Genomic DNA, 26,887 nt, shown 5'->3' with positions numbered 1-26,887 from the left:
CTGAAACACAAAATCTTAAAATTCTGCTAAATGTTGCACTATATTAGGAATGATACCAATAATAAATATGGTCAGGAGAAAAATACTCTCAAGAAGTGAAAGTGAAATTGTAAATAAAATCACATAAGCATCCTGAAAAATTCCAGTGTCCAATGGAATCCTTCTACACTTTGATCAAATTCATTGACTACGACGATCAAAGGATCACTTCCTAATCTGAAAAATTGTAATATATACTCTTACAACACAGAAACGTGCAAAAAACCCCTTTTGTTCAGAACAGCCTTCAGCATCTGCAGCCAGTCTGAAACCACTACCTTGTGTGCTCTGATGACTGAAGGAAATGAAATGGGCATATTTGTTAAAGTCATCTGGGAAACCACATGACTTGGTTAGTTCCAGAGTTCATAAATTTATGTCAGAATAAAAGGAACCGTAAAAGCACAAGTGAACCAATTTATCCTAAATGCAAATGGCAGTTTTGTTATTTGGTGTCAAAGTTACCATGAGCACAATGACAACCTGCCATAACACATTTTCATGTTCACTAAAGAATAAGGATTTAGTTGGTTAATATTCCCAGCAATACTCTTTTTCATAATTTACAACAACTAGATGCTGATAGGTTATTTAACATTTATGAAGTTAAGATGTAATCAGAAAAACCCTGATTATCCTTACAAACAAAAAAGTTAAATTATTCCACTTTTTTTTCCTCTGTGACTTCATTTCACAGCAGGTGCATGTTTTGCAATGGGACAAATCAATCAAATGAAACCCTGGGTTTTTCTGGGCATATTTGGATAACATTTAATGGACAATTATGTGCAAAACTCTGCAAATTAGGTTTGATGGTTCTGTGTGCTTCAAAACTAGGCTAGGTCAAAAATAGAATTTGCAGCACGAGATGCTTACAATTGGGGGTAAAAAGTCACAGACTTACAGACTGGTCACACAGAATCCGTTTTAAGTTAATTGCTGAAAAATTCTTTACTATGATGTGAAATCAGATCACAATTAAAGGAAAATAGCTAAATTTCTTCACTTATAGGAAACAAATACTGAAACAGGAACATCATCTCTTTTAAAGTTATATTTTAATATTTAAATTCACAAAACAAAACAATCTATTTGGCTTCCTGAGATTAACTATTTACATTATGCTTCAAATATCCAGATGTCTCAATCTGGTTGCATCAAGGATTCCCACCAAGACTCTGAAAACAGAAACAGCTGGAGATGCTGACTGTTTGCAAGATGCAGAACTTCAGATATTGAACTTGAAAAGCTTATCCTACAGAGAGGTGGAGCAAACAATAATTTACTTAAAAAAAACAAAAATGAGAGCATGTGACTTTTTATCGAAAGTTCCATTTGCTAGTCCACAAGAAACCAGGTTAGTTGGGGAAGCTGTAACAAATAGGTGGTATTCAAATGTTTGATCCCAAGAAGAATAAAGTAAGAATCCTGGTTTCACACAACTGTCATTCTAACTGACAAGCAAACCTAGACGTGGATAGAGTGTTATAACATGATGAAGAAGAAAATATTTTAATCCAGATGATCATTAACATATTAAGCAGGTATCCTAGGAGCAGAGGACAGGGTCCTATTTTGAGCATGTTCAGCTTTCAGGTTACCACCAGCAGGAACTGAAGACACCCAGAAGAATCAGGTCTCCAGTGAGGACCAGTGGGGTTGTCAATGAACTGGAATGCAGGATGGCTACCTCCCTACCTATCAATAACATTTATGGATATACCTTGGGAAAATTATGTGATGTTTTTTTTTTTTTTTTCCATTTGGCTCTTCTGCCTCTATCCATTGCACTAACAGTTGTTCCATAATAATTGTGACATATCCCTCCTTAGCATATCAGTGAAATATACCATACCTCTGAGGTCTGTGCACTGAGGCAATGCCACATAAGATAATGGAATACCTATTTCAGAAAATAAAGCCCTATTTTCCTGAGTGAGTGAGGTTTATCAAGTATTTTTTTCTGAATGCATCACTTTAACCACTACTGGGCCATCTTGCTCTTTAGCTAAGTCAGGAGTTTTGAAATGCTACAGATATATAAAGTCACAAGATTTAGATATATTACAGATGCTGAAATGTTATAATGAAAGCATCCAAGAGGAAGGTCTGTGTAATACGATGTGTCCATAATTAATCCTGAGGGTGATTATTTGATCTAAATTTATTACAGCAGATAAGACAGAATGCTGAAGCAGCCCTGATATCCACAGACAGGAAGACACTATGAACAAGTACCTTCTCATCAAAACTTTTTTAATTAAAAGCACTTTTTTGACATTGAGTCTACACCAGTGAAAAGAACAGTTTTGTCCAAGAGTGACTGCCAAGCCTGACAATCCTGATAAATAAAGGTGCATTCTAAGTTTATAAGGAAAACCTAAGTTGCCTCAATGTAGCCTATTGTGAGACAAGGATTTATGCACAGACAGGCAATAGATCAGAAAAATAAAAATATGTACATGGACATAAATAAGGATAAGAAGCAGTAGACACTTCATGCTAATCCTACCAAGCTGGGGATGTACATGACCCCAGACACCTGTATGATAGGACATGTTAATGGGATCTATGCTATTCCAGAAGATCAGAACTTCCAGAATAAATCTCCACTTGCATCCTCTGCAGTCTTACTCTTAAGGGAAAAAAAAAAAAAAACAAACAACTCTAGAACCACAAAGGACCTCAGACTGAGCACAAAGCAGGATTATGAAGGGTCAGTAATTAATTTCCTAGCTTCTGCATAGAACTATGGTTCTGCCCACAGGTTTTAGCAGCATTAGTAGCATTGTAGCTTTCAGTAACATTTAGTAACATTTCTCTGCTGTTAGTACTCCCCATTCTTGTAAGATCAGCTAGTGGCCCTGAACTGCTATAATAAAAGGAATAGCAAGATTTGCTTTCCTGTCTTAACTGTCTTTCCTTTCTTCTTAACTAGGAAGAAAATTAACTCTGTTCTAGCTGAAACCAGGACAATACCCAACAGAAGCACAGTATGAAAATCTCTTCTTCATATTTAAAAACCTAAATAATTAGCCCCACAACAAGAAGGCAAAGTTATCAAATATCCACAGAAGTGAGATAAGTGTTCAAGGTGTGTCCCAGTATCCCACCTTCCCATCTGAGGAGAATGATTTCTACGGATGTGTGAATACATGAACTCTGCATCTTCTGCAGATCCATAATGTCCACCCTCCTCCTCATACCTCTGATTGTGTGGTTTCAGGAACAGACAGACCTTTCTGTGCATAATCTTAATTGCAACATAATGAAATGTACTACACAGAGCCTGGTTCTCCTTGCAGGCTTGTAACCTACTGTGAGTAACAGGAATTTAAGCAGCTGGAAACGGTCTAGAACAAGGACAAGCTTTCCTGGGAAATGCTCCACTCTTCACAGACTATACTATTCCAATACATTCTTGTGTTTTAAATCTATTTATAATGTTGCTGAACATTTTGTACCTTAAATTATATTTATTATCAAAACTATAATACAGCATGAGTCACTTTCCAATAAAACCAACTGTAGATTATATGCCATTTGAATTCACCTGCCTTCTGCAGGGTTCTAAATCCTTTCAGGCAGTAGGGGGAAAAGTTTAATTTAAGATTTTAATCTTTTTCATATATTATAGCATTTCTATAATGGATTTTGTGCTCCTGAAAACTAAAAGATTGACAGCTCAGGGTATTATAGATTTATTAATCATTGCTTAAATGGGTAGGGTGAGCACTGCTAAGCACTGCCACAATACTTGCAATCCCAGTCTTGAAGTCAAAATATTTTTTATAGGTGACTTTATTTTTAATGTCAATTGACCCTTGCTAAGCAATGATAGAACATCTTAAATAATTAGGAACAAGAGATATTAAAAACTCCCATGAATTCATTGATAAAACACATATGGCTATTATTGCAATATGCAAACATCTGAAATCTCTAAAAAAAAATGACAAATTTTTAACTGACAAAACCCAGTATCTACAAAGTAGAAAACACACCTTTTTGGAAATGAACTACATTAGACTAGATTATCCATTACAAGGCTTTCATTGTCCTACAATAAATACAGCATATAATTTTTATAACATCAGTAAAGTGCTCCAATCACTTAAGCTATGATCTATATTGATGAAACATTGCATAGCTTCTCTTACAAAAAGATTCTATAATTCAATTATTCCTGTAAGCCCAACTTTATAGCAGGTAAAGGCCACCTGATCATGTTCAGGAGAAGAATAATTAGAGGAAAAATACTTCTGGGCCTTTGCTGATCCACCATACTGCCAGGTAACATATCCACATTACACTAAGGTGCTCAGGCAAGTGAATTTACTCAATATACTCAATCAGGTCAAAGGTAGCATAGGATCTCTCTCACACAACCTAAAAGGTTATCAGGTTTTCCTAACAATAACTCAGGTTAGTATGAACAAAAAACTTACAATTTTTGGGGTTCTTTCATTAATATTTTTCATTAATATTTGCACTCAGTAATAGTTTATAACACCAAAACATGGAGGGTTTTGCTCACCTAAACCTCACAATACCCATGTCAAGTATCTAGATCAATATTATTAATATAATATGTCTCTAGGACACAACAGCTTTAGATAACTGGGTATTTAAATCACAAATATTAAAACTAAATATGAATAAAAATATCAGAATTATTCAGCTGCCTACCTGGAAATACTAATTTTTAAATCCTTTCATTTTGCTACAAAGTACTACATAGAAATACATTTTTACCTGGCACATCCCAAGCTAGAAATATAGAATATGCATCAATCACTGTGACATTATATGGGACATGAATTTTCTCTGGTGTTCCTGCTGGTGTTTGTATAACATATTTATCACTAGTGTTGCTGCCGCCCCAAGTGCTGGCTTCCAGCTGGTAAACATATCTGCACAAACACAAAAAGATCAGTAGACACTGCAGTTAGAAGCTTTAGGCATATCAGTAACAGAACATTTCCATTTTCGCCAATTTAAAGTGAATACAATTAGTATTAAAAATACTGCATTAGTGAAGATTTTCACATTTAAGTTTTCTTAATGTGAGAAAAGTAATAGAGAATAATAATTACTGTAGAACTTTAGATACCAAAACTCAAATACTAATACTAAATACTATACTAAATATTAATACTAAAATTCAAAATAGCTTACATAAGTAAGAGAAGTATTGACTCAAAAAGTGTCAAAACTTATTTCACACTCACTTTTATAAAAATATCAGCAGTCACTTTTGAGCCTGTATGTTCAGTTTGCACTGGAACATTATATACCATGTGCAGTGCTGTTTGTCATATAAAGCCTGACATTTTTCAGAGTATATTCCATAATGGAAAAATACCTGTCATTGAACTACCAACAAACCATCCAAGAAAAAAAAAAAAAAAAAAAAAAAGCTTTGCTTTTTTGAATCAGAATGACCGATTCTCAAAAACAAAACAAAAATTAAAAGTCCTTTGATTAATAACTTTCTAACATCTGAATGAATCCTAAAAGCGCTCAACCAATTTTCAGTAATAAAGTAATATTTTAAGAGAGTTTTCTTTTGTTCACAATAAGTTATATTTTGTACATTTCACTAACACAAGTACCTATGTTTTCAAGGTCTTTCACCTGTTACCAGGGCTCTTTAACATGCCTTACCTACTGTTAGGCTGCAGGTTAACATCTGTGAAATTCAGGTCTGTACTGCCACCCAGGAAAATCTGCTCTCCATCACGGAATAATCGATAATGAGTAATGAGTCCATTGGGTTCCTCTGGTTCACTCCAGTACATTTCCACTTCTGTTGAGCTGACTATGATATGATGAGGTTTTGGCCATACCCCTATTAAAATCAAAATGACACAATTTTAATTTTATGACAGAAACTCAAAGGTGTTTTTTTTTCTGTTTTCAGCTGTGTTTTCAGCAATGTAATGAAAACATAAAATATTGCCAGGGAGAATGACAGAATTTAAGATACTTTTTGTATTTATCATATAACAAATGCAACCAATTAGACAAGGTAAAGATTAATGGAGAACGAGGCCAAAGGCTGCAGCCTTTATCTGCCCAGTAGTCTCTGCATATTCATTTGTACTTTAAAAAATATTAATCTTCTAATTCTGACTTTGTTAATGAAGCTAATGAACTTAAAGATGAATTTGGGGAAATTTTCACAACAAGAAAGTAGAAATGCAGTGCCAGGCAGTAAGGTAAATGCAGCAAGATACAAAAACTCCAAGACAGACAGATTCTCTTGTGTAAATTTCTACATGATAGCTTGATGGATGACAGTGGAGTTGTGCACCTTGTTAATCCGTCAGAAAACACAAGCCCATACGACCATCTCTTTGCAGTTCTGTAAGAATGACTTTCTCCCTTACCATGAGGAGCAGCTTGTAAAGTTTGACCTGAAAGTGGTTGGCTGGAAGCACACCCAGCAGATGTGCATGCAATAAGCACAAAGCTGTAATTAGTGTATGGCTGCAGACCTAAAAAGAGCAAACAGAGTTTAGGCTGAGATGTTGGCATCAATCATTCCAAGAATTATATCGCTGCACAGAAAGTTACTGGACTTCAAGTTAACTTCCAGCTTTTTTGGTAAACATAAAGTATAAGCTATTCTGATATTATACCTGAACAATACTGAAATGGTGAATTCTCACTAATTTAGACATATATCCTCTACTGATTTAAAAGACCCAAAAACCAATTCAGACTGAATGTCTGTCTATGCTGCAATGGATCTATGGATATCCCTCAAATACCTGAATCAACTTTAAATCAAAAAACTGAGATGACACTTGCAATGCAGAAAAACACCTGAAAGTGCAATTGCTTAGAGTTTTGGACTTGAAAACCCGAATAGCCTTCAATGTTTTGAAAATGTATTACAAATACATTTGCAATAATAATAAAATACACATTTGTACATGAAACCTTCTATGACATTGCAAATAAGTCCAAGATACTCCTGCCACCTTCCCAAGTTTTTTTTTTTTTTTTCCCCTATTTGATACAGGACTTTACAATAAATGCTACGAAGCAGTTAGAAGCTGAACTGACAACCAAGCCCTCATTACAAGATATTAACTTTAGTTGTAATTTTTAATTTTTTTTTTCAGCTCAAACCTTCTATGCTGTAGATCCTTGAATAAGATGAGAATATATTGCTTTGCCTTTTCCTTGGAAATTTTCAAACATCCTTGTGCTGTGTGTCGATGACTTCAGATTTGACATCAAATTGCCTGTGGCTTAAGAATTTGACTTTAGGAATCCTCATAAAATTACACTCATCATTTGGCTAAGATACTGAGCTTTTAGAATAGCCAATTCTGTGCACCCATTAAAGGCTTCTTGTAGTTAAATTGTTAAAGATGCAGACCACTGTGAGATCACCTTAGAGCTCAGCATGAACTGCTGATCAGCCTTCTTCACACAGCACCCTCTAGCCCCCAACACAGCACCTTTGGTAACCTATTCTTTCAGATATATCTCAAAATTGATCTTTAAGATATCACCAGGCACAAACACCGAAAACCCATTCCTCAGATATTCAAGGACCCCCTTGTTAACACCTCATAATACATTAAATAAAGGTTCCTGTTCCTGAATGTAAAGGGTACAAAAAAAAAAAACCAAAAATAACAAACAAAAAAAAAAACCCAATAAAATAAAAAAATAAAATAAAAAACAAAACAAAACAAAACAAAACAAATAAAAAAAAAAAAAAACAAGAAGCAAATTACACACAAAATCTCCTTGAAACTATTAAAACTGCAAAACTAAACACTCAAAAACTGTGAATTCCCAGTGCCAGGACATTGTACAATACAAACTGATCCCCTTTTGTTCACAGGCTTTGTGGCACAGTCCTTTCTAAAACTCCTTCCAACATGTGATCTTCGGCCTGATTAATTGTAATTTGAGACTTTTTCTTGTAGTGTCCACCCCTAGAGTGTACACATGCTTCACTAACACCAACTTGCTGAACATTCCAAATGTCCTAAAACAGTACCAAAACAAAAAATCCTCCCCAACTGCAGAGCCGCGGGGGCTTGTAGCCTCTCGGCACGAAGCTCGGATAGCTGGTACATCTGAGGGTCCACCAGAAGAACAGGAGGGACACTCAGGCTGCTGAAATCCTGCTCGTTTATTGAAGGGTCACAGAAGGGGCAGACAGGGAGACCACGAAGCAGAAGGGAGGCAGACTCCGAGAGCCCCGAGGAGCGGGGTGAGGGATCTTTTAACTGTGTAAGGGTAGGAGGGTCCAGCGTACGAGGGAACAATCGGGAAAAGGCTAAAAGGAGGGGAGATATAACATTAACCAGTGGGGAAAAGGGAAAGGAGTGTTCTTGGTGGAGGAACCAAAGGGGAACCATGCAACAGAGAAGATTCTAGGCTAAGGGGCAGACTTGAACAATAACTGACAGGACAGGGGGAGGGTACAATTCTCTTACAAAGGGGATGGGGAACTCATACAACTGCTGTTTCCCATGGCAACCCTAGACTGACTTCCCCAGCCCCTCCTCCTACACCCAACCAACTCCATAAAAAACTACATGAACTCAAAAACATAAAAGAGAAGAATTTCTACCTCTGAATCAGATACCAACTCAAAGAGACTGAGAGAACCAAAAATCTCCTTGGAGCTGCCAGGAAGTCATTTGGGATTCCTTCGACCTGGCTGTCAGACTACCAGGTGTTACGAAAAACTTTAAATATCCAAGCACAACTGGTGACTTCAGCTGCAGCTCTGAAAGCTCAGGAAATCTAGGCAAGGTAATGAAAATGAAGAAGAGGTGGTTGTGACAAACTGTGAAAGACTGAGAAGTGCCTTCCTCAGTACCACAGCTTGAACAAATATGAAAGCCCTGGATGTCAGGCCATTCCCTTCGGCAGTCCATGCCACCAGCCCACAGCGATCCATGTTTGGTCCCTCTGGGCTGGCACTGTCCCAGTTGCCTCTCTCCCTGTGCTCCACATTCCCATATTCCTGTCTCCTTGAAAGGGAATGTAGCTCTGGGCAGAAGCACAATTAGGCCCATCTACACTGAGACTCCCAGAAGGAATTAATCCACTAAACACAGCCAAAGCTGAGGCAGCAGTTCTCCATACAGGAGCTTCATTTTATTCCTCCCTGGAAGAGGCACAGATTGTAGACTGAACAAGGCAATAACCCTATGAACAAATGACTGTACTGCTGTGTCATGTGGATTGTTTGTGTGGAAGAGGTTGATTTAGGATTATACAGGTCAATTCATAGGTATTATATAGGTCAATTTTTAAGCATGTTGGCTTTGTGGTCTTAACAGCATGCTTTTGATGTAGCTCCTGTGTCTAAATGGAATTATTTCAAGAACAATGCAATTCTGTGGCAACAAAAAAAACCTCTGCAAGACCTTTGTTTATAAACAAATCCTTGCTTACATCCTGTACCAAGATATTTTAATTAAAATATATTACAAACAAATACAGTGAAAGAAGAAGCAGCAACTATATAGGATGGTAAAATACTGAATGGAAGACATGCAGGCTGCTTAACAAATTGAACAAGATGTGAAGGAGAGAAAATAAAGAGATGACTCAGAGGGACAGCCCTTGCTGTAACCTAATCATGAACTGGAAGAGAAGAAAAATCATCTGAACAGTGTGTATAAAAGTAAGGAGGGAGAAAATGACAGTTGCAGACTGGAGAGAGGCAGGGGCATGGAGGAAAGCCAAGTATTTAACATTTCAGGATAGAAAAGATTACTGTGGCAACAAATTACTTGAATTCCCCTAAAGGGAGTCATGTTCACTTTTAAAGGAAACATGCATAATAAAGCAATACTCATTTACAACTACACTTAAAAGAGAAAAATGAGCACTAAAAAAGAGTACATGGTTTCACTAAATTTATTGGTGAAATTCTGATACCTTTAATTCTAGCCATATATGGAGCAGTCACAGCAGATTTTTACCTAGATTATTAAAGCTTCACATTAGACACCTTGTCTTATGCTTGGAAAGCTCTGTGCAAATCTATGTATGTGATTTGTAATAAAAATAACAAGTAAAATAATATTGAAATATAAACAGAATTTTGCTTTTCTAATGTCTCTACTTGATTGTTCACCAGAGCATATTTCTCCCCTCCTCTTCTTTTTTGGTTTATTAATGTGGGGAATTTAAAAAATTTTTTTTTTTTGGTCAACTTAAGCAGTCTATTATATTGTTGCAGCATTTGTCATTTGCCAAAAGACTGTGGAACAGTGGTTTTTTTTTTTTTTTTTAAGAATGCATTGTACTATTAGCTAAATCAATTCCCTCTGATACTGTTTGTCTCCATTTGTGGGTATGGCTCCAGCAAGGTCAGTAATTAGCTCCCAGGATAACATTCCTGGGCCCTGCCATGGGAATTTTACTCAGGAGGATGTCAGATTGCTGACCACAGCCTCACAGAACCCCTTCACCCCCAAGAGTTTCCTTTGGATAAATATTATTAATGATTCCATGCTGCATATGGAGATAGACTTGACCAGTGACAACACTTTGGTATCTCTTCAGATTTCATCACCCTGAAATGGAGAATATGTTCAGATGAAAGAATTTCAAGCTATTCAGTCGTAAAGTATTCATACCATTGTTTATTTTACTAAAATAAATATTCATTATCTTCCTTGGTTTTGACCTAAAAATGATTGATCCTACAAATTGCTGATAAAGCCTCTTACTTGGGATATTAACTTTGGTGTATTAAAAGGGGGGAGTTGAGAAGAACCTTTTCTATAAACCCACCTGCTGCTGCTGAAGAGGGCACTCTTGGCTTTCTTTTACAATTCCCCTAATTATTTTCCTCAGTCTTACCCTCTGCCTGGCCCCACTGCAAAGCATTAGCAGGCCCATTTGTAAAGTAGTAGTAACACAAAGTGAAACAATGCCATAACTGTCATCCAAATTGTTCTGTACAGGGTACTGGAAGTGTTCAGTAATAAATGATATAAAAAGGTCTTTTATTGACAAGCTGCCATGTGCTGTTTGCATTAGAGAATATGAGAAGATGATGGCTGCTGCCCCTAGGTCCCAGTGGCATTCAACTCAGTGAGATAGCAGAAAATGCTTCAGTTTGCTTAAAGCATTGATAACACCTCTAAATAATTAACTGAGGACTTCCTGTCTTCAATTACTTAATGCTTTTTTTAACATCTTGAGAGGATTATAAGCAATTTATGGATTTCACATGATGAGCACATTCACCGCTATTCCCACAAAGCATTTCTGGGATCATGTTTCCAAAGCTTTGATGTAATTAAAAATAAGCAGCAAGACAATGGTGCCGTGGCAAGGTGCTCGCCTTCACGTCTGCCATTTGCGAGACCTGAGATTCAAAGTCTCCACAAATACTAATGCTACAGCTTCATTAATGTTCAACTGTTGCTCAGGGAAAAGCAGGCCGTTTTGGAGAGGGAAAAAAAAGAAAAAGAAAAAGCAAGGATAATGGGAAAATCGAAACATACATCCACAGGGAATAAAACAAACAGTTCAAACATTTGAGATTATGTATGAAGTGAATTTGATTCTTTTATCGTATTCTTTTAATTTAGAGAGCAATAATTACCCACATCACTAAATCACTCTCATGAATTCCACATTATTACCCAAGGAAGCTCCTGCAGCAAACAGCAAAAAGATTTGATTACGACTGTCAGGAGGAATGATCACTTATTTCATTCCTGGCTTAACATGACCGCACTGGACAGTGGCTTAACAGAACAGGCACACAAAAGAAAAAAAAAGATCTTTGTTTCTCAGGAATTTCATCTCCTCTCACTGCCAACTGCTAAGTATTGTTGGCATTAAAATGGAGATATAACTGCCTTGGAGGAGCATGAGAAATACTTTTCAATGGGTTTGATAAATCATTCCTTGTTGGAATGTTCCTTCTTTGCAGTGTAAACTTACAACAGCAATTCTAAAACATGTACCAACAACTCCAGCTAATATCTCATGTCCAGAAGCACTGAATATGGAGATAGGAGTAATACATCATTGATGAATTTCACACTTGAGCATGATATTGTCAAAGAGGAACAGCAATCTTGCTCTTCTGTGACTGACTACAGCAGAGACAAACTCTTTTAAAGCACTAAGGGATCCACCCTGACTCAGGACTCATGCTTTGAGGAGTATTTGAGAGTGCCATCTATGCTCTAGAGGATTTATGTTCCCTAAGTCAAATTCTGCTCTTTGGCTGGCTGTCATATGGTGTGTACAACATAGGAATCTTGAAATTTCCTACTTGTGGGGCAAAAAACTAGGGAAAAAATTAATGTATTTGTGAGATATAAAAATTTAATGAGCAACCTAAGGTCAAAGCATGAAAATAAAATATATCCCATAATGCTTATGCTCCCGCTCTGTGTTCAACAGAAGCATTTCTATGAGGAATTTTGGCTCAGTGTAACATTCAAAAATAACTAAAAATTGAATATGTGAAAAAATACATTTGAGTTCTGAGCCAAACTTTCCCACAGAATCCCTGGATTAAAGCTGCTTTCATAAAGTTTTTAGAAAATGGCCATAAGCAATATAAATATTATAAACAGAACTCAGTCTTCCTTTCATTGTCTCAGACATAAAGTACTGCTGGATCCTTCTCGATCCTACACTGCTACACATTCACAGCTGCACTGCTGCACATCAGTGATGTTAAAAGAGAGAGTTGCATCTGTATGAAGGGATGGCTGCCTACACAGAATATTTAAGTCCTTGAGCACACTACAAAGCATGCATCTTCAGTTGAGCTGGATAGATTTATTTTAAAATTTTGAAATTAAATATATTAATATTTTAACAAACAGCAGCTAGAAATGAAAGAGATTGGAAAAAAATAAATTTAAGATGTGTAAAGTCATGATAAAGCATTCCAAACTGTGCACAGTGCTGGGGACTTCAAAATTACTGACAAGTAGCGCTTTTAATATATTAATACTGTCTTAAGGACAGGGCATTAGCCTGTCAAAGAGCTCTGCCTCCTTACCTGACACTGTGTGCTGCATTCTGCCTGCAGCATCAATGTATATAAGTCCTCTCCCCACTTGACTGATCTGGTATTCTCTGATGATCCCGTTTGGTTTCTTGGGTGCACCCCAGCTTAAATGTAACGCTGTGGAGTTCAGAGCACTGACTTCTGGCGGCTGAACGCTCTCGGGGACTCCTTGGACAGTGACTGCAACTACCTGAAGACATATGAATTAAACAGCAATTTAATGTAATAGTACACTAGATACCATGATCAATGAGAATGTCACTTTTGTTTTAAAATGTTGTTTGGGCTGGCATATCATTACCAAGGGGCTGGAGAAGTAGTTACTTTTTTCCTCCTTTTTCACAATGAAATCTGACCTTGAATACATTACATAAGTCTGTGTCTCCAATTTATCACAACAGGCTCACCACGTTTTAGCTCCAGTGTATGGCACAGGGTGAAACAACAAAAACTGTATTGCTTGAAAACTCTTGATAACTCTCTTCCATATGGTTTGTCAGTGTCTCTGCATTTTAACTGCCTGATTTCATATATTTTAAGCACCAGTAAACATGGGGCTAAGCCTCCATATATCCCGTGCAATCTGAACTCTATTGTAGTTATCTGCAACTCCATACTTCTGTAAGGAATCTAAAGATTTTGAAAGATAGGATAAGTTTGCACTTGTTAAGTTCTTTCTATTAAAAAAAAAAAAAAAAGTAAAAAGGTAATTTTCTATTGACACATCTTCACCATCAGCTACAGAAGAGGCATTTCCAAATTACATTGGTTTAATAAGTGAGTCAGAACATTTTCTCTTTGAGAATCACTTTTCTTTTTCTGTTATTACCACCATAAAGTATTTATATTATGCTGTAAATATAAAATGTGCCCTCTATAATATATTGTCTTAGTGCATTTGGTGGTATCAGTCCCCACTTGCAGACTTCAGTGTTTGCAACAGTAAAGTCCTTAATTACAGGCAAGTGAAATAAGCAGGATTTATTATCAGGTCAGTGGTTGCAGCAACTGCCTACATAGTTTCCAGACCACAGCTCTGTGTGCAGGCAGAGGACTATCCACCCATGTTCATCCCTCTACATCAGTGTTTTTTATTTTAGACTTCTGGCTGAGATTTGCATGAATAAAAAAAAAAAAAAAACCCAAACATTTAAACACCAGCAAATAAAAAAAAATCACACAGATATAATAATTACAAAACATAGTCATTACTCCCTACCTCTGCCCCCACAGACCTTACCCTTACCCTTGTAGTCCTAGAAATTCATTTTCAAAGAGGCAAGAATAATATTGTGAAAAAGAGGTCACTAAAGAAATAATTTTTGCAAATGATGAATAAGGCAGGTACTTTGCAGAATAAAAACCAGAGCTGGTTAAATAGTAATGTTGGTGAAAGGCATCCATAATTCAAAGTGATACAAAAGGAAATGAAACTGTGAGAAAGGGAGGTAAGAGATCCTGTTTGCTTAAAACTGAAGGTGAGGCAGGTTGCACACAAAGGGACAATAAAGCCTGAAGTAGGTGCAGATATAGAAAGCCAGCAAAGAGTAATATAGTGAAAGGAGGCTTTTCCACTGGAGTGGAAGAGTAAGAAATTTGTTGAACAAATTGCTAGACTATAACTAAAGCAGATGATCTAAGAAATAGCAAGGAAGAAGAGGCTATAGACCTCCTAGTGAGAAGCAAAAATTTTATTTCTAGGTTTAGAGAAGGCACATTTTAATATTCTTTACTCTATTCTGCCATGTACAGCTTTCTCTTTAACAAACATCATTTCCTACAGTGCAATTTCAGCTTTGCCAAGACTGAGATACTGCTTTCTTCTTCCATTTGCTTGTATCAACCTGGGGTTCCAAATATTCACCTGTCAGTAGCTGAATCCAAATCAGATTATTGATGTTTTTTTCACTTACTCAATAATCAGCATGTCTTCAAATTACACCTTTCCAAAAGCATTTGAGTGTTGCCACACTGGCTGATAAAATCCTGGCACCAGTTCCCATGAAGCCCAGTTTCACTAACCTTGCTGCTGTCTGTGCAACCAGCAACAGTGCAGGCTCGCAGCTGGTAGGAATACTCTTGGTATGGCTGGACACCCCCGGTGTCTGTGAAGCTCATTTCTGTCCCTCTAAAGTGCTCGATTCCGTTTCGGAGGATGATGTAGTGAATAATAAGACCTATTGCAGAACGAAAGTTTTCCCTTTGGTTAGCTGAGAGGTCCTGTGTGATGAGATAATAACCTACTCTGCATACAGAAAACATTCAGTGAAATATCTACATGACCACAGTAGCAGATAATAATTGTGATTAAATGCTAAATGTCAACTACCAGCTACTTTCCTCAGCATCTGCATCAGCATCTGAGTAGATCTCAGTTTTTAGTGAGACCTCTATCGAGTTTCCTCACAGTTTGAAAATAATAAGCAAAATTTCCTGAAACAAACATAAGTACCACCCTCCCTACCCCTGAATCCCTAAGTATTTTTTAGGATGATTGTAATTTTCTGATCATATTTGCATGCTTATTATTGCAACTGTTCTCAAAAGAGGCTTTTTGACACTTTGTGAAGACATAATAAATTGTCTTCTGGGAAGAAGACTCTCCTCTTACTTGTAATGAATATTATAGCAACCTAGAACAAAACCTTCCTGCAGAGTTTAGGAATATATGTACTTCAGTGACAGAGGTTAATTAAGATATGTTTCCTGATCTTGGAACACAGCCACTGGAATGATAGAAAAAACCGCTTTAAACAAATATATCAATACCATTTGGTTGAAGTGGTTCCTCCCAGTCCAGAAGTATCATGTCTTCCCGATTATCTACTTTGGCCCATTTTGGTGGTCTTACACCCTGTGGCACATCTTGCTTAGTGACAGCTCTGCTAATTTCACTGAAACCTCTTCCATAGCTATTCCAAGCAGCCACCCTGTACTCATATGTGACAAAAGGTTCGAGGTTCACATCTAGAAAAAGAAAATTACATCTGGATCATCTCAGTCTTATCAAAATACAAAATAGCTTTTTTTCCCCCTGGATTTACAAATAGAAATGGATGTTATTCTTTAGACAGGGCCATAACTGTTATTAACTTTTTTGAAAGCAGGTTTACATGTTAGGTACTCATTGCATTTTGCTCATTGCATATCCCTGAAGCCTCTGCCCCGATTCACAGATTACTTCTTAAAAGAATTCTGCTTCACTACAATTCATAGAATCATAAAATGGCCTGAGTTGGAAGCAACATTAAAGACCATCTAGTTCCACCCCCTCTGCCACGGGCAGAGACATCTTCCAGTAGATCAGGTTGTTCAAAACCCATCCAGCCTGGCCTTGAGCAATTCCAGAGATGGGGTAACCACAACTTCTCTGGGCAAGCTCTTCCAGTGCCTCACCATCCTCACGGTAAAGAATTTCTTCCTAACATATCATCTAAACCTGCCCTCTTTTAGTTCAAAGTCATTCCTCTTGTCCTATCACTACCTGCCCTTGTAAAAAGTCCCTCCCCAACTCTCTTGCAGACCCCCCCTCTTAGGTACTCGAAGGTGTGATAAGGTCCCCCTGAAACCTCTTCTCCAGGCTGAACAACCCCAGCTGTCTCAGTCTGTCTGCACAGCAGAGATGCTCCAGCTCTCTGAGCATCTTCATGGCCTCCTCTGGACTCGCTCCAGAAGATTCACGTCCTTCTTCACATTGTCTCACGTTTAATTGGGGTATCTGAGAGCATTCAGGCCATCTTTCTCTCCAGAGCAAATTATCTATACTAACAAATCACTAGTCTGGTCTGCCACTTCTCCTTACCTGTAAATGAATATTGTGATGGACCTCCAGTGTACACAGTCTTCTCTTCTGCTGGACACACACCTTCCTCTACCTCCGTTTCTGTAGCACTCTGTGAACCTTTTATCCATGCACAGATATTCTCCGTAGGATCAAAGTCACACTTTCCACAATGTGCTGTTTCCTCCATAGATAAAGGGCAAAGGACATTAGCCTTGCATTCTTCTTTTACCTAAGGAATACACGGGGAAATTTAAATATATTTCCCACATTTTCCTTTCTCTATAAATGCTTCCATTAGTATTTCTCTATCTTTATACAACACAAAAACCATGCCACCACTGATATTTCTAGCATATGGGAGACCCTTTCAGCCTTTGGTCTGTCTACTGTCTTTGATTATTGATGTTTCTATAATCTTTTCTAAAAGAAACAGATTTTTTAGGGTCTTTGGATAAAAGCATCACGAATTTTAATTACTGGAAGCACAAATGGGTGGATTTGTTGAAAGCAGAAGAGTCTAGAATCAATGACAAAAGGATTTTATCCAAGAATTTGAACATTCTGTTCTTGCAAAGGCCAATATCCTGTGGCAAATCAGTAGCAAATTCCCAGCCCCTCACACAGCTTGCCAAGTATGCAAGAGGGCTCTGTGCAAGTCCTTGGCAGCTTTTGAGGCTGAGAACTCTATCCATGGGCTTTATAAATCATATCTTCTGCCACACCACTACTAAACAGAAGCTTTGCTGCAATAAGAGGACCTCTGCAAACATAAAGATGTAAGACTTAACCCATAAAATACAATTCAAAGAAATATACACTGAACGTCCACAACTTTCCATTAAAATTCATGAAATAATATTTTTGCCAAACCATAAGCTAGAGAGCAATAATTCTCATAAAATATAGGTTGCTGCAGAAAGAAATGTACTGCCAAATTTGCAACAAATATTTTTGCCCATTATGTCATAAACTTCAGAAGGAAAACCAAACAGATTATATCTAATGCTTCCTTAATTCACCTATTGAAATTAGCTGCTTGGCTGATTAGAAACTTCAGATAATTTAACTTCCCAAATTTGGCACTTCCACAAAAAAATATGTTGTGATAGATATCCATATAGGATGCAGGATATAGATAGATTGCATTCCCATGTAAAGTAGCTGCAAAATGTGTCAGACTATCAGTCCTTTTGCTGTTAGTAAATCTATACATCTCAAAGAGCCAGCACTGCTATCTCTTTTCTACTGTGGGTAAGTGAAATACAAAGCACTTCCTTTGTTTATACTTTATACCTAAGGCAGGGATCTGGTGTGTTATCTACCAGAATTCATTAACCTGTTTTCAGCCATTTTTTTCCTTGCATGAGCTACTAATACAATGCATTGAGGAACTGAGCTGACTCATCACAATGTCTGGATTTTCTCTAGGAGAAAATTATTCAGTCTGAAAATGAAATTACATGAAAACCTTGACATGAAAACGCAAAGATGTAAGGAATATTTCTGTATTAACTTAGCAGATGAACAACAAGGATATAGGAACACCTGCATATGTCAGGATGGGGTCTGTTTTATTTCTCTTAAGCATTTGGTAAATTCCACAATATCTTTCTGATTTCCAAATTGTAGATTTCACAATATCTGATGTTCTTTTTTCTCTCTCACTTTCTCTCTCCCTCTCTTATCATAAATACAAATACAATTTTATAAAAACAATATACATATATATAATAAAAATGGAGAATGTTTTTACGGCTTATGTATAACACCAAGATGCTAATTCTTGGATATTTCTGTTGAATTCAACTTGGAGTTGCGGGCAAAATTGTCTCATGCTGATGCCTACAGACACAGGGCAATTTTGGAAAACACCAAATCAGCCTTTATGATTCACTCAGACATTAAAATAGAAAGAGAATAAACTATATAATTCATTAGGCGTGAAAGGACCTATCCTAATACTGATGAAATTTATGGCAAAATGGCCCCTGATTTTCTGTAGGATCAGGATTAAGTCCATCAGAAAATGTCAGTTGCTTTATTTTTATTTTTGAGGTTTTTATGTGGATTTTTTTTAGGGGGCTGGGGAATCATGTCCTACTGCCTGCCAAAATTGAAATGTTAGAGCATTTTTATACTTCAGAACTGGCCATCCGATTTTAATTTCCACTTAATGAACATCATCAGAAACAGTGGTCACAGAAAGGAAACTGGCTATACATGTCAGTCTTGTTAGCATGCCAGCTTTTAGCCACTGTACTAATCTGAAGTGCTGGGCAACACTTCACAGAGGCAGCTAATCATTATTAATTCCTTTAGAATTCATTGCAATAACATCAATCATGGCGAACTCATTCGGTATTAATATGGATGTAATGTGAAAATGAATAATGCACACAAGAGTTTTTATATTCCTATTTTAGAAAAATAGTTATGAACAGTGTATTTCTCTTTCCATCATCAAATCAGAGCTACCGAGAGATTTTCTATCAATTACCTTCATCATCATTCCAGCTGAAATCTTGTCAGAGCAAACATATTTCAAAGGATTATATCCAACTCCATTACAGCATTCTTCGCTCTTTGGAATAAGTTCAGTCTCACAGCATTTTACTGGCACTTGGTCATTCTTTCTAACATGTGCTAGGGACTCACCACTGGAACCTGAGCAGCATATGGTATCTGACTTATTCACATACTCTTGCCCACAACAGAACATCCCTGAAATTAACAAACAAACAAAAAAAATTCTAAATATGAAATTTAAGTAAACAAGTATGTAAGAAAGGAGAAAGCTCACAATGCAGTATATCTTGGCATAAACCCACCAGCAGGCTGGAATTATGCAGATGTAGCTAAAGTGAAATTATATTCAAACGTGAGATTAAATTCACAAGTAAGATTAAATTCAAATGCTGACTGAAGTAAGCATCCTGACTTCCAGACCTACTGAAAACAATCAAGAATTAGAGAAATAAACAGGGCACCCTACAATCAATGTTCACCACTCCTGAACTTTTTATGGAACTTTGCTATGGAATACCACACCAACATACCGGCCACAGTGGGCTGGAGATGGATTGTTGATGAAAATTTCCTGTAGAATGTAAAAACTGAGAAAGCTTTCCATGTACTTTCTACTCAGGTCTCCTTCACACCTGCCTCACATGGGCCATCTTCCAACAGTGCATTCCAGAATTTATCACATCTTCTATATTTTAAAGTAGGGGTTCATATTAGGTACCTAGAACAGAATGGGTCATTTGGAAAATGCCCACAGTGAAGCTTCAGTCATCTAATACAGAGAATTATCATTCAAGAAGTTGATATCTATATATAATTTGCATTTCTACAGTGGAATTGATAAGCTGCCAGAATTAATTCCACTGTCTTTTTTCTGGTTTTACTAATTTCATTTTTAAAATAAGAGCTCATCATAACCACTGCAATTTTCCACATATTCACATGAAATACTAGTACTGAACCCAACACCATCGAAAGAAAGGGGTAAGTTTTAACCCAGAATCAAACACTACAAACTCCTCTACAAGTGGCAATGAAATAAATGTTATTACTAGTTGAACTAGGAAGGTATCACACAAAGAACAGGGCTGTGATATACTGTTACGTCTACAAACTAGTTTGTGTTTGACGTCATTTCTGTCATATGTTGGCATTTAAAACATGTGCAAGAGTGGCCACTTTTTTCACTGCTATTTATTGCAGCAAATCTCTCTTAGAAGTCATACATAACGAAAATTAATCTTTAAAGGTGTGATCCTGCTAAAGCATTCTTTACCTTTTTTCAGGGCTGGTTCTATTCACAGCAATCAAACTGTGATCACCAGCTCTTCAAGAGGTAAAATATTTCCTCTTGTTCACACCCTTTTTCCAAATTGTCCTAGGATTCTACCAATTTTAAAGAGAGAATTAATGCAGAAAATGACTCAATTCAATACTAATAAGCAACTCAGACAGCCCCAAAGGACTTCTGACAGGCAAGCTAAAATTTTGATAATGAACTGTTTTTCTATTGAAACAAACAAAGCTGTATTCTTTCACTCTGAACCTCATCTTTGTTTAACTGAATTAAATTTTTCAGCCAAGATTTCACTCACATAACAAGAAGTGACTCCCTTTCTAGTTTCTTTGGTAAACCATTACTTCTTTAATTATTATCAACCTTGTTCCAGTGTGATAAATTGCTAATTACTTAATACCCTAATCAGCGTTCATTCTTTGCACAGATAAACTGTGACAGCGCCATTAATTTAAATAGTAATTTCACTTAATGGCCAGAACGGCACACCAGATTTTTATGCAGCATTTTCTGAAGACTGCATCCATCACTGCAATATTCTGACATAAAGATGTCTGACGTGCACTAACTCACTTAGGGAGAGCAGATGTTGCAGAGCAGAGTTTGGTAGTAATTCCCAGAGTGCATCACTTCAGCATGAATGAGCTGCAAAGGCAGAGGTAGACAATCTTCTGAAACTGCATTGCATAGCCTCTGACCTTTCCTTAATTTATCACATGTAGCACTTGACTCCTGAACCTTGACACCTCAAATGTACAATTTTAAATATGCTCCAAGAAAAACAAAATAGGACCATGTAATATTGATGGATTGATTTGCCTTCTAAAAATTGCTTTATTCAATTGCCTAAGGATCCAGAAATTCCTATAAACCCTTGCTGAATACAGCAAAATATCAAAATTTAAACTATTTGTTTGTAACTCAGCTGGAATGTGTGTGTCATATTTTATATATTTATGTTTCATAGGCACGTAATGCATTATAGCAAAAAGAAAATCCATGGGCTGGAAAAGACACTTCCTGCTAACACTGATTTCTGTCAACAATTATTTCATGTTCATCCCCAGCAACTGAAAAAATTTATAAACCTAGCTGAGTGATGAATTACTAATTTAGTAAATCTGCAAAACCAATGCTTTCAAAAGGGAAAAAATGAGTATTAAAAGGCTTAGCCTTTGGAGCCAGAATAGAGGATCAACAAAATACAGAGCCAGTGTACATTGCAAACTACTCCAAAAATCCTTGGCTTACATGCAGGTATTGCAACTATTACAGATCAGGTACCACAACACTACAAAGTGTCATCTTTCATGAGTCTGGGATCTCAGTATAGTGGCATTAAAAGGCAAAAAAAAAAAAAAAAAAAAAAAAAAAAAAAAAAAAAAAAAAAAAAAAAAGAGAGAGAGAAAATCCAAGAGTAGTTTTAGCTGACATTATCCCTTATAGCCAGAAATAGAGAACTTTGGATAATCACACTGCAGCAGTGGGGTGCAGGATGTGCATGTTCACCACTGCCAGCCTTTGCCAGTAGATGTCTCTATGGTCACCCCACTAAACAAGGCCAACGAGAGGCGAAAAGGGAAAATTAAGAAAAGAGCAGTTAATAAATAAAGAGAAAAAATTAATGTGGGATAGATGAAAATATCTTTTTGCAAGGCAGACTCTCTGAAAAAGGTATGTAATGGCAAATGAAAAAGTTCTGTGATTCAAGCTCTTAATCCAGCAAACCTGGATCTAGATTCAGCAAAAAGACACTGATTTTTAACTGGTCATGCAACAAAATGAGATTGTGTACAAGGCTTGCACTTTTAGTGATCAAGTTTTTCTCGTATGCTTTTTTTGGAAGGACTTAAAGCTCTCAAACAAAAGCTTTAAATTGTCACTGGATTTTTAGCTATGGCATTCATTACCAAGTGCAAAACAGTGCTTCAGAAGCAATTCAGCTTTTGCATAAAACCAGCCCTGTTACCTCTTCTCCTTCCAGACAATGAGATCAGCCTTCCAATTACCATATTCTTGCAAAATTCTACTTATCCATTTGCCAATGATAAGTAAATTATGTTTTTGTGTAAGAACATTTTTTCCATTAGAATAATTACAATAATTAGGATAGGAAGCAGGTAGATTTTTGTGCCTGGCTTGTGCATTTTCATGATGTATTTAGCAAGGCTGAATTACTCCAAGAAATTAAGCAAAAACCAGTTGAGCATGATCTATATGATATGATAAGAAACCACAAAATCTATTCTATGTTTAATGCAAAAGAGTACGATCTCTTTCAATTGTGGTGTTAATTCATCTTTCAAACCTGTATTTGTGTTCAGCTCTGTGCTGGCTCACAGCGTAAAGTCCTCACACAAAACCCATGAGCGATGAAAAAAGCCACTGTTTTCTTTTTCAATAACCAAAAAAATGTCATCCCGACCCATTCTTGGGAAAAATAGTGTAAATGATTGAGCGCTATAGGCTAAACACATTTTAAAAAGAGAGATATAAAGGTTTTTAAAATATATATATTTAAGGAAAAAAAACCTGTTAAGAATACATATATACTGAAATGAAGAACATAACTTTCATCCCAAGATACCTGTATTACACTCCTACACAACTCATCTGCCCAGAGAGAGCAGTAAAAACATAAACGCTACCCCAGCAGTTCTGTTCCAACAGCATCTGTTAATTCACTCCATTTATAAAATACATATTGACAAAGACAACTGAACTGGGACCAGAGAGATTTGATTTGGTGTGAGAAAGTCAATTCAATGTGATTTTGTTAAAGGGCTCCTGCAGGCAAATAAAAGAGTTTAAGTAATAAAGTACATAAAGAGATGTTTTATGAGCCAGCCCCGTCCTGTGGCAGCCGCACAATGCGCGGCTATGCAAGAGGGCCTTGCTCAAAGCTGGTACTGAGACCATGGATGCTGTAGATCAAGCACAATTAGGGATCACAATGAGAGGGAGCTAAAATCATGCAAGCAGTGCTGCTCACAGCTCACACCATGAGTCGCCAGTGGAAGGGAAGGATAGCATGGAAACCACAGAAACGATGGTAATACTCATTTGATTAGCTCATCCTGACAGTCAGCACCCAACAAGGGTGCTCCTAATACCAGAGCCACTGAAGGATCCAGGGAATACAAAAAATTAACGGGAGACAGAGCTTATTTTTTGGGGAAGGGAGAAGTTCAACCTTCAGATCTTGATTCTTAGTTATATATTAAGATTCTTAGCTGTATAAATAAGAGGCTCGAACTGGCACACACCACCACTCAGCTTTGTACACCAAGCATAGCTGGGTTCTAAACCTTCATTATTTCTGTATTTTGAAATCAGGCTCCCTTTTAACACCACCATAGTTTCTGAAGTCTTTTTGTCAGGCTAAGAAAGTCTAAGGCTGATGGGATATAATTTGTCTAATAACTGTGGAAAGAAAAGACACATTAAAGTATCTGAATAGGTTTTCTAATAATACCTCCAATGTCTGTCCTCAGATAGTCGCAAAGTGTTTTATAAGGAAGTAGGGTTCGGATTGTACCTCTGAATGATGGAGTAATTTCCTATAATTTCCAAGCAATTAATGGGATACACCAGGTGAGCCAGTGAGTAGTGCTGGAGATTAATTTTTTGTTAATTTTAAACTAAAGCAGGTTTAGCCCCATGTAAGGGATGAACACAAGGGAGTCACATAGACCACCAAGCAGACACCATTGCAATCTTCAGTTTCCAGGTGACTAACCCCACATTTCCAGAGCAAATGGAAAATCCCTGCACTGGGATGCATGGTGGCACAAGGTGGTCGATCTAACCTCACAGAGGGGACCAGTCCTGTTTCCTGACTTGCACAAGGAAAGATCATTCACTCCTTTTGAATTGTGTGGTTTCTTCAGCCCCTGCAGCTTTTGCACAAAGGCAGAGAAGGTTACTGCAAGCTCAGCATTTTGTAGTATAGCAAAATAGGTGACTAAAGTGCAACGACATTTTAACAAATTGCCACACACGCTTTAAACCTGAATGTGTCACTTCTGAATGGCTGGTGTCACAAGAGATTTAGAAAGATTAAGATCTTTTTTTCTTGAGGACTTATCACTTACCTGTGAGAGGTCTGTATGCAGTCCCTTCCTTTTCATCACCACAACAGACTGAGTCCATGCTTATGACCCTTCCACCACAGCACTGCTGATTGAAACTGTCATGCAGGGTTCCACCACAGCAGATTTGATTGCCCGATGTGGAGTAAGGCATTCCCTGGCAGCAGGAATCACCAATTCCAACTGAAACTCTGTTTTCCTCTTCATTAGGGCAGCATACTTCTCCTGTCAATATAAGAATAGAATTGAAGATTTTATCCATTTATAGCCCTTGAAATTCCTGAGAGGCTTTCATTAGATGGCAACAAATCTAGATTCACAGTATCATGAACAGAACTTTCTATGTGAAAGCACAGAATCACTTGGTGCTTTAGAATGCTATAAAAGTATTATATTCATTCGTAATAATGATTAAAGAAATGTGCATTCATTAATTCAGGTCAAGACTCTGTAAGATATCAAAAGAGAAGCATGACAGAGACAAAGGTGAGAAGAGCAATGAAAATAATCTGTGCATATGACAATTATAGAGCTAAAAACTTTTTGCAATTGCAGCTGCACAATAGAGAGCACATTCTTGCTGTGTTTAACAGAACCATCAGGCTACTTATTCTTCACAAAAAATTTTCTTGTTTCCTTCAAAATCATTCCAAACTTGTCTTGATGAATCAATTCACAATGTTGAAAACATTTTTTCATGTTTGAGTGTCACTCAGGACTTCATCTCACAGAGAATATAAGGATTAAACTCACTTTAAAAATTAAATACCACCATCACAATTGGTGGACTTGGCTGCTACTTAAGCAGAATCATCAGCTTTTGCAGGAAAAGACCTTAGGATAAGACTGCCAATGAGACTGACACTGTAATGGTGGGGTGGGGTGGAATAAGCTGTGGGCTATGAACAAAGTACATATTGTTATAAAGGATACAAAAATGTCGATAAATGGTAATAATTTTCATTCACTAGTGTCTGCACTTGAGCTGATCCAATGTTCTAATTTTTTTTATTACTTTTCTGTGTTGCAATGTTTTCTGTGGCTCAAATGTCATTTGGAAGGAGAAGTGGTTTTGTTTTGCTATTGAAGATGGGTAGTAGAGTTGATTAAAGTATTTTGATTCCTGAATGTTAATCAAAGAAATGTGTTTGGATTTTTAAAACTCATCCTTCTCATTTAAAGAAATATCTCAAGTTATTTTCTTCTGAAAGGTTGGGAATTGGAGACAGAGAGCTCCAAACTCAATGCAGCTTTTGTCAGAAATAAACATGTGCTGAGACTGTAACAGATGAGGGACAACATGATTTAGTGTTCTTAGATGACAGTGTTTTCCTTTCTACCCACATTCCTTGCCAAAGAGGTGCCTGGGTGGTAGTAGCATTATTTGTTCTGCCTCTCATCTTACTCCTGGGGTGGATGTTTGCACTTCTTTCTGTAGAAGTGTTTCAGAAACTGACATGCTGCCTTCCTAATTTGTAATCTTCATGCCTCCAGCCCACTATGCTTCAGCACATCCCAAGCTATTGAGCTGGCCAAACAACATCTGGGAAATATGTATGCTTAGAGAGTTTCCTGTATAAATAACTTTATCAAATAAAGTCAATAATAACCAAAAAAAAAGATGAGAACAAATTTTTAGAGTATAATAGATACAATCCATCTAGGTACTTCATCATATTTTCCTGTATTCCTTGGAAGCTAATTTAGAGAAAGTATTAAAACACAGACTGTAGCTTACATCTATTGGAAATAAAACTATTTTTTTAAAGAACTATTAGACATAAGACACAAAGGATCAGTAACCTTCTCATTAACCTCTCAAAATGGGTTCCATTCCAAGCTAGGCTTGAAAAAGTTCTCCCTCTGAAAACTACTATGCAGTCTTACCAGTTAATTGTTATCCTTATCAAAGAATGACCCACATTAACATTTAGCTTGAGGTTATTAGCATATTTATAAAAATAAAAAAGAAAAAAGTGACCAACAGTGTTCATGTTGCTGCCCTTTAGAATATAGAAAAATAATGCAGCAAGTATACTTAGAAAAAAATTGTTTAAAATCATGTTCAAACATTCACTGTTTCATGCTTGTGGACTGCTGACTGAACAAGAATT

At 36.9% G+C, this 26,887-nt stretch overlaps 1 protein-coding gene across 12 annotated transcripts in view; it reads right to left on the bottom strand.

The window, feature by feature from the left end:
- The window catches only part of USH2A (usherin), a 374,435-nt gene that overhangs the window by 66,000 nt on the left and 281,548 nt on the right, over positions 1-26,887 (bottom strand). For all 12 annotated transcript variants that reach the window (XR_008429695.1, XR_008429696.1, XM_053936908.1 and 9 more), the window contains 9 exons: positions 24,777-24,998; positions 19,360-19,583; positions 16,881-17,091; positions 15,848-16,045; positions 15,101-15,255; positions 13,070-13,268; positions 6,432-6,539; positions 5,707-5,890; positions 4,795-4,952 (listed from right to left, as the gene is read on the bottom strand). Coding sequence is in view for 10 of the 12 variants with exons in the window: in XM_053936908.1 (XP_053792883.1) it covers positions 4,795-4,952; positions 5,707-5,890; positions 6,432-6,539; positions 13,070-13,268; positions 15,101-15,255; positions 15,848-16,045; positions 16,881-17,091; positions 19,360-19,583; positions 24,777-24,998 (1,659 nt within the window). In the remaining 2 variants the exon portion in view is untranslated. The remainder of the gene's footprint in view (positions 1-4,794; positions 4,953-5,706; positions 5,891-6,431; positions 6,540-13,069; positions 13,269-15,100; positions 15,256-15,847; positions 16,046-16,880; positions 17,092-19,359; positions 19,584-24,776; positions 24,999-26,887) is intronic.

The sequence above is a fragment of the Vidua chalybeata genome, chromosome 3, assembly GCF_026979565.1.
Source record: "Vidua chalybeata isolate OUT-0048 chromosome 3, bVidCha1 merged haplotype, whole genome shotgun sequence".
Classification (NCBI taxonomy): domain Eukaryota; kingdom Metazoa; phylum Chordata; class Aves; order Passeriformes; family Viduidae; genus Vidua; species Vidua chalybeata.
Note: the sequence above shows the minus strand (reverse complement) of the source record. Positions and strands in the feature narration are given on the sequence as shown.